The sequence below is a fragment of the Quercus robur genome, chromosome 1 (assembly GCF_932294415.1).
Source record: "Quercus robur chromosome 1, dhQueRobu3.1, whole genome shotgun sequence".
Classification (NCBI taxonomy): domain Eukaryota; kingdom Viridiplantae; phylum Streptophyta; class Magnoliopsida; order Fagales; family Fagaceae; genus Quercus; species Quercus robur.
In genome coordinates this window covers 7,321,559-7,338,233 of record NC_065534.1, presented here as the reverse complement: position 1 = coordinate 7,338,233, position 16,675 = coordinate 7,321,559, and the positions used below count along the sequence as shown (strand labels likewise).

The 16,675-nt window shown below is 31.8% G+C and overlaps 1 protein-coding gene across 4 annotated transcripts in view; it reads left to right on the top strand.

Moving 5' to 3' along the window:
- Positions 1-6,399, top strand: part of LOC126718443 (beta-glucosidase 12-like) — a 91,623-nt gene extending 85,224 nt beyond the window's left edge. For all 4 annotated transcript variants that reach the window (XM_050420665.1, XM_050420657.1, XM_050420672.1 and 1 more), the window contains 10 exons: positions 1,707-1,782; positions 1,944-2,021; positions 2,112-2,199; positions 4,241-4,496; positions 4,862-4,977; positions 5,120-5,331; positions 5,425-5,456; positions 5,629-5,731; positions 5,858-5,966; positions 6,104-6,399. In XM_050420665.1, coding sequence (XP_050276622.1) covers positions 1,707-1,782; positions 1,944-2,021; positions 2,112-2,199; positions 4,241-4,496; positions 4,862-4,977; positions 5,120-5,331; positions 5,425-5,456; positions 5,629-5,731; positions 5,858-5,966; positions 6,104-6,272 — 1,239 coding nt within the window. In that variant the 3' untranslated portion in view covers positions 6,273-6,399. The remainder of the gene's footprint in view (positions 1-1,706; positions 1,783-1,943; positions 2,022-2,111; positions 2,200-4,240; positions 4,497-4,861; positions 4,978-5,119; positions 5,332-5,424; positions 5,457-5,628; positions 5,732-5,857; positions 5,967-6,103) is intronic.
- The last annotated feature ends 10,276 nt before the right edge of the window (positions 6,400-16,675 follow it).

Here is a 16,675-nt window from a genome sequence, read left to right as displayed (position 1 = left end):
TTTGGTAGTCTAAAATTATACATAAAAAAATAAGTTTATGGATTGAATAGTAAATAACATCCGATTAATATGAAATTTGATATGTGTTTTAAAAACATAAATAACATGCAATTCGACAGTTAAATTTAAAAAATATATAGTCATATTAATTTGTTTAGCGAGACAAATAAATTTGTAGTCAAATTTTGTTTTTAAACTTTGTTCCCCTTAACAATATATTAGGCCCTTACAAACTAAAATTTTGAAAGATGTGTAGCTTACAACATTGATAATGATACTAGTATGCAACAATTTTAAAATAAAATTGTAGAAGGAAATTGTAAGATTTTTTATGTATTTGCATATGTTTTTTTGGTCAACGTAAGAAGTTCTTTTTTTATTAGATTTTGTATAATTTAGGTTTACCCTAAATAAAATTCTTAGAATTGCCACTGATGGAGCCAAGATTTCAATTTAAGGGAGCAAAATTTAATGAAAATATTTTTCTTTAAGAAGATAAACCAATTATATATGATCTTTTTTAGAATTTGATTCAAAGTCATTATTATGCTCAGGATTCTCTGTAATTTCAATTAACTACAAATATATATTTCATATTAAAACAAAAAAAAAAATATCAATTTATAGTTACTAACAATCAAAGAAATATATTAAGCTAAATACATAAAGTTTAGATATCTAATTGAATTTCTTAAAATAAATTGAGAAAATAAATTAATGTATAAGTGTTGAGAGTATAGCATTATACCTTTAAAGTTATATACATGTCTTTTGCCTTGATTGCTTTAAAATATATGTATATATATATATATATATAGAATTCAACCATTTTGTTCTCTATATTTATAGTATTTAAATTCGGGTTCACGGCAGAAACCCAGACCCAAAGTTTGAAATTGAAATATCAAGAGATGAATAAGAAAAAAAATAGTGGACATTAGTAAATTTTTTATTATTATTACTATTTATTTTGTATAAAATATAGGACCCACCACTGATTGAATATACATAAATAAAAAAGAAAAAAATGTGGGATAAACATTCGTAATGCCGTGAATTGAAATGCTTAATGTTGTGTAACCTTTTCCCCTTTTTTGGGTATCAGAACTCCGAGCTATTTTAGGGACAGCTTTTTGTTTTTCTCTTACAGTGGGGGCAAACTGGAAAAGCATTTAATAGGAGTTCAGCTAAAATTCGTACTTTGAAACCTTTTCAGAAGTCATTGGAAAAGCATTTTAGGTATTTTCAGAGTATGGTTATATGGTGTTTACTATTGTCACATTTATAATGGATCCTAGGATGAATATAATGAATTTATAATGGATCTTAAGATAAATATAATGAATGGACCCCACTACGAATGTAATAAGAGGAAGCATCGTTCACCATACTCCGGAAGTACCTAAAAATAACTCAGAGTCATTGGGGCAATTCCTCCTTGTCATTGTCTGTCCACTAGTTATATATGTGTGTATACGCGAGCATGTGCTGCTAATTAACTCTTGTGTTTTGACTTTTTTTAAAAAACATTTTTAGGTTCCAATTATGTTTGCTACATGTACTTATAAAAAAATAATGTTTTCCACGTGCTTTTTTTTCCCCCTAATTATTCAGCATATCCAACCAAATACAAGATAATCAAAATATAAGAAATCCTCATTTCAAAATTTTCAAACAATATGCTTTTATTTGATTATACATTGCAGGGAGATGTTCGAATTATGAAAAAGATGGGCTTAGATGCATATAGATTCTCAATCTCATGGTCTCGAGTACTGCCAAGTAAGATTATCCTTTTCATAATCCCATAAAAGGTTAGATCCATCTAATGACAATGACATAAAATGGGTACATCAAGTACACATCTTAAGCTGGAATAGAATAGCTATTGTTTTGTGACCATATTATGTTCCTAACAGTCTCATTTTTGGGACTAATTTCAGAAGGAAAACTATTTGGAGGTGTGAATAGGGAAGGAATCAAATACTACAACAAACTAATCAATAAGCTCCTAGACAGAGGTCATGAATGATTCTTAAATTCCATCATATGTCATCAACTAATCATGCATGCACTATTAATTCATAGTTGTTTGCAATGACTGAATGCAGGTATACTCCCCTTTGTGACCCTCTTCCACTGGGATCTTCCCCAAGCATTGGAAGATGAGTATGGTGGTTTTTTGAGTCCTCATATTGTGTAAGTGGTTAATTTACATTATGATCGACCATTTTACTCATTTGAATTCTAATTAGTATACTTTTCATAAGTTTTATAGTGATTATGATGTGTAAAATTTAAATTGATGGCCCATTTTGAAGTTAAGGAATCGCGGGGGTGGGGGGGATGATTATGATTATTATTATTTTTAGTTAATGACTTATTTGTGAAGTTGCTAGATCACTGCCTTACGGAATTATTGGGTTTGATATAATTTGTCAAGAATTTATAATTGATCTTTTTTTTTTTTTTTTTTTTTTTTTTTTTTTTTTTTCCTGTGAGATCATGATATGATACATTAACGTAATATTACCATACAATTTCAAATAAGACACTTGACTTCCTTTTGTTTTTAATATAGTCCTATAAAGAGTTATTTACTTCTTTCTGTTCCCAGTATAGCCCTTCTGTCCAATTTGCTCCACTAAAAGCATTCACATCAGCTGTTTTATAAATGTGTAAAATAAACATTTCGACCACTTTTACACATTTTGAACCGAAAAACACTCCACATCAATCTGTTTAAAAATCTGTAAAGTCTTTTAAATTTTTCAACGAGCTACAGTACCCATGTAAATTTACACGGGCACTGTAGCATGTGTATTTAATTTTTAAATAGTTTTATCTCTCTCTTGTCTCGTCTCTGCTCTCACTCTCATTCTCTCTCAAGCGCATAGCATAGCTCTCTCTTTCTCTCATCTCATCAATTTTTCTTCCTCCAGCTTCTGCCGATTGCCATCGCCGCCGATGAGAACGAGGTCGAGCAAGCCGAGTTGCCGGACGAGTCCATCGCCTACAACACGAACGGAGTTCTCTGACGGGTCTATCGCCTAGAATCTCGTGGGTTTTGATCTATTTTTGGTTGAGCTTGAGGCCGACGGCCGTCGCTAGGTGGTGGCGGTGCTGCGAGGTGTCAATCTTGCTTAGGCTGGAGGCCTCGATCTCACTCCGATCTGTTGGTTGCTGGTTTTTTTTTTTTTTTTCTTTGGTTTTTTGGTTGATTGTGGGTGTGGGTCGGTGGGTTTTGATCTTGATCGGCTTGGCTTTTCTGGTTCATTGGTGGGTTTTGATGATCTTGCCGCCAATTGGGTGGGTGATGATTTGGCTTGACTGAGTTTCGGGTTGGGTGGGTGATTAATGGGTTTGGGATTGAGTGGGTTTTCCTTGATGATGGTGGGGGTGGTGATGATGGTGGTTGGGTGTGGAGTGATCGTTGGTAGTGACGAACTGTGGGTCTGTAAGAGAGAGGGGCAACGAGGGAGGGAATAATAAAAAATTGTAAAAAAATGAATATTTTATTGAATTAATGTGTAGAATAGATAAACTAATGTGAGTGTTTTGTAAAAATGGGTGTGTAAAATAAAAAAAGTAGGTTTTTCCGTGTAAAATAGACGAGAATTTTGCATTCACTGATGTGGATGCTCTAAAATGATATCTTTTTGAAAAATGAAAATATTAAAACAAAGAGTGAGATTGGACAAATTTTGATGGAATGACTGCATTGAAAACATAATAAAAATAAAGGATCGAAATGAGAAACGAGGAATTTACAAGTTGAATTGAAAAACTATTAAGTTAGAAAGTGTTTCATTAATTTGTAACTTAGTCATTATTTGTAGCAATCACTTAGCATTATTATTATTATTATTATTATTATTATTTGTAGCAATCACTTAGCATTTTAAGAGGGAAACCTAAGGAATAGCACCTAAATACTGTACCTAAATCTTGCTCTATTATTATTATTATCCATTCTCAAATGCCAAGAGCTTTATAGCTCAATTAGTTGACACCTTTTGGTATTTCTATTAGAAATTGGAGATATTCAAGTTCAAATCTCCTTTCCCCCTGACTATTGGATTTAAATAATATTAAAAAAGAGTTTTTTCCTATTTGTATAGTTAGGCCTTCTAGATCTATAACTGAATGCTATAAATGATGTGCTAACGTATAAATGCAAACATAGTTAGCTAATGTCAGTTATTAAATAGTTTGGAGACTTTTGCATGTATATGTTTAGGGATGATTTTCGGGATTATGCTGAGCTTTGCTATAAAGAATTTGGTGATCGTGTCAAGCATTGGATCACACTAAATGAACCATTGAGCTACTCCAATGGTGGTTATGTTACGGGGGATTCAGCCCCAGGTCGGTGTTCTAGTTGGCAAAAGAAAAATTGCACTGGTGGAGATTCTGGAACAGAACCGTATTTGGTATCACATAATCAACTTCTTGCTCATGCATCTGCCGTTGAAGTGTACAGGAAAAAGTATCAGGTTCCCTATACCAAACTATTTTATGCTTATTTTACTACTTTTTTTTTTTTTGAAAATTGTAGTCCATTCAATAAATATGGTTGCATTGCACTTGGTACAAGACAATCCAAGGTACTTCATTTAATACTATTTGCAGTGAATATAAACTTAGATAAATTTGCTAAGTTAAACTTGTTTTTCAGGATTAGTAATTGAGTAAGCATTTATCTTTTCCATTTGTGTGGGATTGGATTAACTTTTTTGTTGAAAGCATTAACTTTTTTGTTGAAAGCATATGAATTAATTTGTCAAAAGTTGATAAAAATACAATTCCACTAGCTTGACTTGAATGTGTCTTTAAATAAGCAAGCTTTCACTATGTGCAGCAAGCACAGAAAGGCTTGATGGGTATATCCCTAGTTGGAGACTGGGTTGTGCCATACTCTAACGCGACGCAGGACCAAGATGCTGCGCAAAGAGCCCATGATTTCAGGTTTGGATGGTAAGTATACTAAAACTACATAACTCTTTGTTTTGGACATCTATTGCACCATTTGCTAGTTATTTACAAAGAATAGAAAAATCCTTTGCTTTTTTAGTATAGTAGGTTCAATAAAGACTTAAAATTTCGTGGCTTGTGGCAGGTTTATGGATCCCCTAACAAATGGTGACTATCCACATAGCATGCGATCTCTAGTTGGCGACCGATTACCCAAATTCACAAAAGAGCAATCCAAGCTATTAAAAGGGTCACTTGATTTTCTAGGGCTGAACTACTATACTACTAATTATGCTGCTGATGCACCCAAAGCTGAAAAGCCAAGCTACTTAACAGATTTGCGAGCTAATCTTTCTTGTTCGAACTCAATCATTTGGATCTATGATTTCTATTTTCTTATGTAACTCATACGTACTAACAAGACCATGCTTTTTTCTTTTATTGTGGCAGCTGAGCGCAATGGGATTCCCATCGGTCCAGAGGTGCGTATGAATTGGATTTTAAGTTGTTAATTTGTTATTGTTAGCGGTATTCTCTGTTCTCCCATTTGAAAAAGAAAAAGAAATATTGTGGCATCATTTCATTAGTGTGTAAAGAGAGTTTTATACCGAATACTTATTGAATTTAAATTTTTTCTTTAAAATGACATTTCAGGCTGCTTCAAGTTGGCTCCATGTCTATCCCAGGGGAATTCGAGATAGTCTATTATACGCCAAGACAAAGTACAATGATCCACTAATTTTTATTACCGAGAATGGTAATTTTCTTTTGAACTTTTCAATTATGGTCACATAAAGTTATGGTGCAAGCCAGAAATATAAAATTTGAAAGGAATGGCAGTTTGATTTCCATTTGAATCTAATAATCTGCCACTATAATATAGGGATTTCTGAGTTCAATAATGACACATTGTCGCTTAAGGAAGCCCTTGCAGACAACTATAGAATTGATTATTACCATCGCCATTTTCAGTATATTCTTAAGGCTATTAAGTAAGTTGAGAAGACCTCTCTCTTTTGGATCTAATACAAATATGACTTTATATTATTACTAATAATATCAATATGTTGTATTAACAATTATGAAAGTTGTTATGTCTAAAGTCCAATTGATCTATTTTTTGATGTAGGGATGGTGTTAATGTGAAGGGATATTTTGCATGGTCATTATTGGACAACTTTGAATGGGGTGCAGGTTATTCCGTTCGGTTTGGCATCAACTATGTAGACTATAAAAATGGGTTGAAAAGATATCCGAAAATGTCTGCACGTTGGTTTAAGAAATTCCTCAAGCCATAAGATGACAAATTTAGGACTATACTCATGTTGAACTATATAGATACTACGGATATACTCATGTTTAAATAATGTCTGTAATCTGTATTCAATAAATTAAAATTAAATTAAATTAATGTCACTGTTTACAAACTCGAATGTTTCTTTTATATATATAAAAGCATCTATTGTTTGGTTTCTCCTTTGGGCGAAGCAATGTACGTAGTTTCCAAATGCAGTCTAATTTGAGTCCCAAAAGCATAAGCATAATTTAGAATCATTGTGAATCATCTTATCTGGCTGCTTGCCTGCTTTCACAAAAATAGGCCACCCAGTGGACTGGCCAGTACTTGGCTATGGTTTGGATCACATATATGGGTCACATTTTAGGCCAAAATGGCCCATTAGCATTAATTTTTGAAATATTTAGCAACAGAGCACTGTTTCGGAAATAATTAGGGAAATACCACTTTTTCTGGTACTCGAGCTTGGTGAGCTCGAGTACCATGTTTTTTTAATCCACCGTTGCCCCATATTCAAGGAGCCCTATAGTGGCGTTTTTAGGTCCTATAGTGACGTTTTCGGGCCCTATAGCGGAGTTTTTAAGCCCCTACCAGGTTAAGGGGCCCTATAGTGACGTTTTCGGGCCCTATAGCGGCGTTTTCCTGCAAAATTTTTTATAAGTCCCCATAACAGGTTCAAGGGGCCCTATAGTGGTGTTTTTAAGCCCTATAGTGACGTTTTCGGGCCCTATAGCGGCGCTTTTTTTTGAGAAGATGTTTGACCAATGAAAAGATGGTACTCGAGCTCACCATGCTCGAGTACCACAAAAAGTTGTATTTTCCTAATTATTTCCGAAACAGTGCTCTGTTGCTAAATATTTCAAAAATTAATGCTAATGGGCCATTTTGGCCCACATTTTACATTGTACTCGATCCCAAATAGACTCCTTTACTAGTGTATTGAGCATAGTTGAAATTACAATGTTTCTAGGTCGAGAAGCTTTAGGCCCAACCCCTGTCTCTTCTCACATCTCACCCCAACATTTATCCCACTTAAGGAGTCAGCATTCTTCTCAACAAAAAAAATAAAAAAAAATAAATAAAAATTAAATAAATAAATAAAAAACTTGAAGTAATTAATATAATTAGTCCCAAACCGCATGATGCAAGGAAAAATTTATCAATTTATTTTAAAATAAAATAATAGATGAGATTAATTTATAAGTGTTAGTCTCAAACTCTTTTTAAATAATGTGAATATTTTTTAACAAAGTGATATAATAAGATCATTTATTTTTTATTATTAGTTTTTGGATGAATATTATCTTTATTGTTGTTTTATTAATGGCTATAAAAATAATTTTCTTTATTAATTAAATTGTTGAGAACCTTCTATATGGCTGAAACACACAAATTATTGTATTTATATCAGAAAATATATAAGACATGTTTTCGCTTTTTTTTTTTTTTTAATAAAAGTCAACGTATTGTACGCATACTATGCACATAACGTTCTTTCTCTGTTTCCGTTGTTTTTTGCTGACTTTTTAAAATGTACATACTTTTTTGAATAATACCAAATTATTGACGTACGTACATTTACCACATTATACACGTATCATATATTAATAACTACTTGATATAATATATTATATTTTCTAAATTAATCCATCTATATATTCAAAAGTGTTTTAAATTTTGTAAGGTTTTTTCTTTTCTTTTTTTCTTTTTTTTTTTCTTCAAGGAAACATAATATGTATTTGACATTCAATTATTATATAAGGCAAGATAGTTTATAAATAAATTAAACTGTGGTTGACATTTGTTTTTAGTACTCTTTACAAACGGTTCATTCTCTAAAATAGTTTAAACTGAACCAAATTGACAGAAATGCTATGCTAATATGACTTAATAGGAGCATAAAAACAATAAATGCTACACTTTAGCTATTTGGTTTTTTTTTTGCTGCTTCTAATTTTGCACAATATTGGTGATTAATTCATGTAACCGGGCTCTAAAAAGTAAAAAACTCTAACAAATTGGAAGACTGCTATGGCTATTAGATGCTGGTTATAAAGTTTTGCAGTACATCAAGAGTTGGGAGGTCAGGGCATCTAGAAATAAATAAATAAATAAACTATCCCATAGTCTCTAGGTCATCAACAGATGCTGAATATTGAGGCATGGCAATAGCTGTTTGTGAGATAACATGGATTTTAGCTCTCTTAAAAGATTTCCAGATTGATCACTCTAAACCAGCTTTGTCATTCTACGGCAATCGAGTAGCACTGGACATTGGAGAGAATCCAATTTTTCATGAGAACCAAGCATATAGAGGTGGACTGTCATGTAGTGAGAGAGAGTCCAAGAAGGTGTATTGATCAAATTGCTACATATTACCTCTCAATCACAATAACCAGACTTTTTAACAAAAGCTCTCAGTTCTCAGGCTTGCTATCCAAGATAAGCCTCATTAATATTCACAGATCTGAAGCTCATATTAATGGCTTAACAACCGTCGTCTTTTTTTTTTTTTTTTTTTTTAATTTTTTTATGAACAAAAAGATGGCTTATATGGCACGGTATCATTACTCTGGCCCATTTAAACCCGAATTCTGAGGCGTGAGACCACTGAAGCTACTTGGGCCATCCATGTGGGCACAACATTTTAAACTGAAGCACCACTTAAACCATTTAGTATTTTCCTTGCTTAAAATTTTTGCAGTTTTAGATTTATTTATCCTACAACGTGAGAGGCACATGGACGTTGTATTAATAGTTTAATAGCCGCGGTTCCAAACTGTTAAGTTTGATAGGATTAGTTGTTTGTAACAGTTTAGAGAGAGAAGATTAAGAGAGAAAAAGTTACTTAGAAAAGCTAATCACGGTTTGCTCTGTTTTCATTGTATATAAACAAAGTCTTTGTACAGTCTAATTAATCAATCCAATTAGAGGAATTTTCTCAATCTTGTGGATATCTATAGACTATAGACTATAATTTTACGTACAATGTCAAACAATCAGTTGAAGGACAGCTATGATCACTAACAGATTGCATGTCCTTAAATAAATTAGATTATGTAGTGCTCCACAAAAATAAAAAAAATAAAAACAGAGTCAATCATGGCATATCAAGGCCTTGCAGTCTTATGCCTCCTAATTCTTCTTGGCTTATTGACTAATGGCATTGCTATTTCATCAAGCTATGACACTGCTTCACTTAACCGGACCAGTTTTTCCCAGTGGTTTCATTTTTGGGACAGCATCGGCATCTTATCAGGTAACTAAGTCACAGTTTTCTTTATGTAAATTTATATCATAGTTTTACTACAAATGTCCTGAGATGTCAAGCATATGATCAATATTATTATGTTCATATGTGTGTTCTTTCAAATTTCCAGTATGAAGGTGCAGCAAATGAAGGGGGTAGAGGACCAAGTATATGGGACATTTTCACTCATAGATATCCAGCTCTCTCTCTCTCTCTCAATGTATAAACTGTCATGTCATTTAAAATTTTGAGTAACATTGCTAACATGATAGTCTATACACTTCGATTTTTAAAATTTATTATGAATCATTATTATTAAATTTAAAGGAATACAAAAGAAGGAGATTATGTCATTTAAAATAATGGTAGGTAATAAAGCGATGTAAGTGGTGAATCCACATAAAAACTAGTAACAACTCATCTACCGCACGGGGGTGTGGCTTGCTGGTAGGAGTCCTCATTCTGCACTCAGAGAGGAGCGGTTCCAGTGATCGCTCCAGCAAGGCATGTGTGGTACATATGGTATTACCCATTACTGTCACGTGGCATGGGGTCGATGAGCCCACTGCCCACACCGGAGACCTCCTTTTTTATTCAGCAAAAAAAAAGTAACAACTTACCTCATCAACTTTTTTGTGAAATTGTATAGTAAACATTACAAACACAATTTAGGGATTTGCAATTACAACAAAAATAATGTTAAGGATACTAAAACTTTTACTACACGAAACTTAACAAGCTTTTGTGTCACCAATCACCTAAACATATTTCAAACATTCATTTACTAGGTGGTTGAAATCCACCAATCACATATGTTATCACATCCGTTTGTAGACTTTATGTAGTAACACTTGTTGTACCTTTAGCATTTTCCTACAACAAATCACCTAAATTGTAGGGATTTATAAACAAATTAAATCATTGATATGTAACTTTCGAGAGAATTGGAGAGAATTAAGGGAGTAATATATGGTGGCCAATTTTTAGCTGTATTTGAATTGGACTCATTAATTATCTATTACTATCAAAATTGATCCATTTAAAATGAAGAAGATCATTTTTCCTATCTCAAGAACCAGAAAAAGATGATCCAAGCTCTTAATCTGGACAGCACAGATCACTTGACTTATGGCCACATTCTCGAGGATATCCGAACTCAAGTTGCTGCTCTTTCTTCTGTTGAATTTATTTTTAATACTAGGCACTGCAACGTTGTAGCAGATGCACTAGCCAAAAAAGCCAAGAACTGTAGGGAGACTCGGGTATGGACTGATTTCATGCCTGAGGACATCGCTTCTCTTGTAATCTTTGACATTCATTGAGTTGTTTTTCTTGTGGAATAAAAGCCCAGGCTACTGATAGTCTGGTTTCTCAAAAAAAAAAGAAAAAGAAAACCAAACAAGCAAACACTGTGCGTGTTGATATAAGGCTTGAAAATTGAGATGACCAAGCAAAGCAGGTGGTATTTTAGGACCAAGCAAAATAGCTGCTGAATTCTCTATATGAGTAGTGGCATTATAAAATTATTTTTACTTCTTCCAGTTTTACACTGGCCTTGACTTTTTCTACGGGACCAACTCTGGGAGGCTAAACTATACACTCTTGCTTGACTGAGCTTCTGTATATTGTGAAAACCTGTGGGCCAAATTAGTATTGTGAAGGTCATGCAGGTCATCATCTAGCTTGTGAAAATTTGTGTGATTTTGTGTGTCTAAAGGCTTACTATATTGGAAATTAACAAAAAGAAAACTACGTTAAATGACACACTCAGTAAGGCCAAACTATGAACATGTCAAAATTAGTAAGGAAAATTACCTTCTTTCCATAGAAAAATTAGGAAAATAAAGGCGTCTGATGTTGTAACTATTGACCAACCATTATGTATGGATGGTTGGCCACCTTTAGATATAAAATATTTAATTTTAACCAAGAAATAATTCTTTTCAAATTGGGAGATCTTATTCTCACGTGTTTAGTCAAAGTAGTTGATTATGCATCGTAAACCCAATGTTTCAATTTGTGGTTATCAATAGTATTTGTTAGTGTGGAAAATTTGGGACCATCAATACTCTGTTTTTTTTTTTTTTTTTGGGTGTGGAGACATTAGTAAGCCAAGATACGTATTGTTGTGCATGAGTCGTAAATATGGAATTTTAGAATAGAATAATTAGTAAACGCATGAAATTGGACATTGTTGTTGGTAAGAAAATAACACCCTCTCTCTCTCATATACAGGTAAAAATGCACTGCACCTATTGAATTTTTATTTTAACCAATTTAGCACATAAAATAAAAGGGCTCTTAGGGCATTTGTTAATGACCATTTCAGGAAAGTTTGGATACCACTTTTATAGGATATATAAAATAAAATAAAAAATGTAATTTTTTTTTCTTTTCCTATAAAAATTTGTTAAAAATATTTTTTTAAACTAATACCCTTAGGGTTATCCATTATCCTTTCCCAAAAAAAAGTTAAAGCGGTCTGTTTGTTATAGTACTAAAGTTTATGTATTAAATTGGCTTAAATGACAGTTTAGAGGATATAAGTGCAACTACCTTAAAGACCAGAGGGTATTAGAATAATATATATATGGGAACTCATTGTCTTATTGTGGAAAGAAATTCAAAAACTTACTTTGGAAAGGGAGACAAACTAAACTAGAAACAGGTTGTATGTGTTATGGTTGCGAGGCTTTAATACTAGTTCTTAAATAGTAAAAGAAAAATGAATCCTTATAATAAAATTGCAGGTAAGATAAATGATGTAAGTAATGGAGACGTAGCTGTCGATCAATATCATCACTATAAGGTACTTAGATATGTTGTTCCACTTTCATGATAAAAATTAGAAAGAAAACCTCATGTTAGTTAGTTTCTAATTACCAAAAGTCTTGTAGCACAATTGCATAATTATGTTTTCTTTATAAGGAGAACCAAGGTTTTTATCATCCTCTCTCCAATTGCTTTTATACACACACACATATCTATGCTTGCCACTTGCTTTTTTTAATTATTGAGCATATCTAACCAAATACAAGATAATCACAATATAAGAAATCCTCATTTCAAATTTTTTAAACAATTTATATATGCTTTGTGAATATACATTGCAGGAAGATGTTCAAATTATGAAAAAAATGGGCTTAGATGCATACAGATTCTCAATCTCATGGTCTCGAGTAATGCCAAGTAAGATTATCCTTTTCATAATCCCATAAAAGGACAAATTCATCCAATGTGAAGGACATAAAAATGGGTACCATGAAGTACACATCTTAGGTTGGAATGAAATGGCTATTGTTTTGTGACCATATTATGTTCTTAACAATCTCATTTTTGGGACTAATTTTAGAAGGAAAACTATTTGGGGGTGTGAATAGGGAAGGAATCAAATACTACAACAAACTAATCAATAAGCTCCTAGCTAGAGGTCATGAATGATTCTTAAATTCCATCACATGTCATCAACTTATCAGGCACTATTAATTAACTGTTGTTTGCTACAATTGAATGTAGGTATACAACCCTTTGTGACCCTTTACCATTGGGATCTTCCCCAAGCATTGGAAATTTGGAAGATGAGTATGGTGGTTTTTTGAGTCCTCATATTGTGTTAAGTGTTTAATTTAACTTTTGATCGACCATTTTGTCCATTTGAATTCTGATAATGGTTTTCAGACCTAGGCCGGTTTGACTAGGTTAACTGGGAACTGGCCTAGAGAATTGTTTACATTACACTAAAGTCCATGAACTATCAGTGAACCGTCTGATTTCTAGAACCGGACACAGTTCAAATATAGTTCAGATCATGCTCAATATTTGAAAAAATATATTAAAGTTTCAAATATAGTTCAGATCATGCTCAATATTTGAAAAAATATATTAAAGTTTCAAATATAGTTCAGATCATGCTCAATATTTGAAAAAATATATTAAAGTTTCAAAAAGTAGGAATAGAACCTGGGCGCACAACTACCAGATATACAAACGTTAACCACCAAGGCAACAAAGCTTCAGATTCACTCAAGTGAAAACATATTAATTCTAACTTAAGTTTGGAAAACATAGATATATTAAAAAAAAAAATCTAATTGTCTGATTATGGAATATATTTTTTGATATATAATTAAAATTATAAATATTTTATTGTGACTAATACATTTAACATTGTTATATGTGAACTATGAAAATCATTTTATTTTTTAAGTAATATTTTTATATTTGGAGGATTAAGTGTAATTATACTTTTTATTTTTTTGTGTTGTATTTTTTTATATATAAGTTGTGAAAATGTATTTGAAAATTATTTATTTCTCTATATCTTGCTCTTTTTAATTAAAATTACTCGTTTTTACAAATTTGTTATATTATTTTGCATTTATTAAATTAATTATGACATCATCACAATCCGACCTTAAAAACCTTGAACCCCTTTCTTTTACATTTTTATAAATGGTCAAAGTCTGAAAACCATGATCTAATTAGTATATTTACACAAATTTCATCTTGATTTTGATTTTTAAAATTTAAATATATGACCCATTTTGGAGCTAAGGAATTAAAGGGGGGACCCATTTTCATGAATTAAAAAAAAAAAAAAAACCAAACAAACAAAACAAAACAAAAAACAGCAGGGTTATTTGTGAGGTTGCTAGTTCACTGTCTTACAAAATTATTGAGTTTGATATCATTTGTTAAGAATTTATCTTTAAATTTTTATTTTTTATTTTTTATTTTTTATTTTTTATGTGAGATCATGATATGATACATTAACGTAATAATAACCTAAAATTTATTTATTTTATTATTATTATTATTTTTTTGGAGAAGAACCTTGACTTCTTTTTGTTTCCAATATAACCCTGCTGTCCGATTTGATCCACTAAGTCCACCTAAATGATATCCTTTTGAAAAAAAAAAAAATGAAAAATATTAAAACTAATAGTGAGGTTGAACAAATTAGATAGAACTAGTATGTAACCCGTGCTACCGCACGGGAATGGTTAATTATAGTAATACTATTGGTCAATTTCTTTTTTGTCCTTTTGAGTTTATCACAAGGAGGATAGAATTAGATAAAACAATAAAAATATCCTTTGCATTTTATTATTTAAGTGATGCTATTGGACCTTTTTAAAGCAAACTAAATGTAAAACTTAAAGCAATGGGAAACAAACTGTTTTCCCTAAGTTAATTTTTTCAATGCTCATAAATATTTAGATTCATGATTTTTTTTTTTAATTTGTACTTTCATCAAGCCACTAAACCGCATGATGAAAAAGAAACAGGAATAATAATGAAGTCTATACTGTCATCAATCAAATACAATTAGTTCATATTAATCTTCTCCAAAAATTGCTAAATCCATCAACTCCTTTGGCTTTGAAATTGAACAATGTAGTTAGTGAACCATCCAAAACCCCATGAACCATGGCTACCCCTTCCCTTTTTCTTGCCAGCAAACTCAAAGCAAAGTCTCTAGCAAATGCAAAACTCAAATCTCTAGCTATATCTTATGCCCCTCCTGCTGGAACCCCATATACCGTCCGAAAATCAATGTTACCATCAGTAGGAGTACAAAGGGAGTCATCATAAGCATATTCAAAGGGATTTTGAAGTGAAACTTCAAATAAAATATCCTAAACTAATTATCATAATATAATAACATGATATAGAGATTCTATATTAATTTGAAGAAGGCAATAAGACTTATAGCAAAACAATGACTTTTCTATCACTAAGACCCTTTCCCATCTTTATTGCAGCAGTTGCTGCTACATCAGATGAAATCCCTACTTGAAACAAACATGCTCTCACATTCACCACAAAATTTGACAACCAAAAAGTCCAACCAGTAGCAACTAAGAACTTTAGAAATTATGTGTTTAACCAATAAAATGAGTAAGGAATTTTTTTAGTTGAGGATTGGAAAAAGGGGCAACTATGGCTACCAAAACTTTTGGAATAAAACCTGAACATAATTAAATCAATGAGTTTAGCATAAAACTCCTAAAAAGCAAAGAAAATAATACTATTGATAATTCGATTCTAACTCTTTATTTAATATCATGGTGTTACTAGATGTGGTTGGTGTATTGGAATCTATTGGAGTCATTGAAATATTCACCTCCAACACATAACAAGTTTTTACACAGTTGCATCATCAAATCTTGTACCTTGAAAAATTACAAAATCCATTACTAAATCTCCTTCATATCATGTTCTATTTTTTATGCATTCTATTAGAGGTAGAAAGAGACTTGCCAAATTTTGTCATAAGCAAAAGAATTGTTGGTGTATTGTGCTGTAAGATAGATTGGTAAACAGCCTATTGGGAAGATTTCTGTGATAACTACTTGGGTATCACCATAACCAATGACCCTATGGAACAATAATGGAGAATTAGGAATCAATAATCATAACAATTCATTTTGCAAGGAAAATAAAAAGGATTTTTTTTTTTTTTTTTTTGGTTTGCTAATAATACTTACTGTAACAGCATATATTTCATTCCCTCCAATTTCTCCAATCATGAATATGGCTAAATTAAGTTTGTCAGCACAATCTATCAAACACTAAAGAAACAATAAAGAAAAAAAGAAAAAATGTAAATAATAAATTTAACTTTGTATTAAAAGCTTAATTCAAATGATAGGCTAACCATCAACATTGTGATAGACCCCATTGAAATATGTGAACATCCAATCCAATTGAACATTGAGAGAGCTTCTAGTAGCTAGTTATGAAATATTCTTTTTTGCAAGAAATATGTCAGTTATATTTGTTGTTTATGCAATACAATTTATATTTTAGGCATATTCTAGGCATATTTGTTGATAGATCAATTAGGTATTTGTCAATTATATTATAGGCATGTAGTTTATACAATACAATTAAATTTTAGTAATGGCATATTACAAACCTTAATGAAACTAACAACACCTTAAATCTGCTAGGTTTAAAATGGTCTAAAGGAATGTATATGACACTGATAGAGTTACTAGTTAATAAGAGAAATCATCGCATATAGCTCAAAAGAACCTTAATCTACTTATAAGTAGAGTATAAGATCTTTTATATACTTAGCAGTGATCAGCAGAATCACTTACACACCTACTAAGGAAGCCTTCAATTGGATGTGGATGCCAAAGATT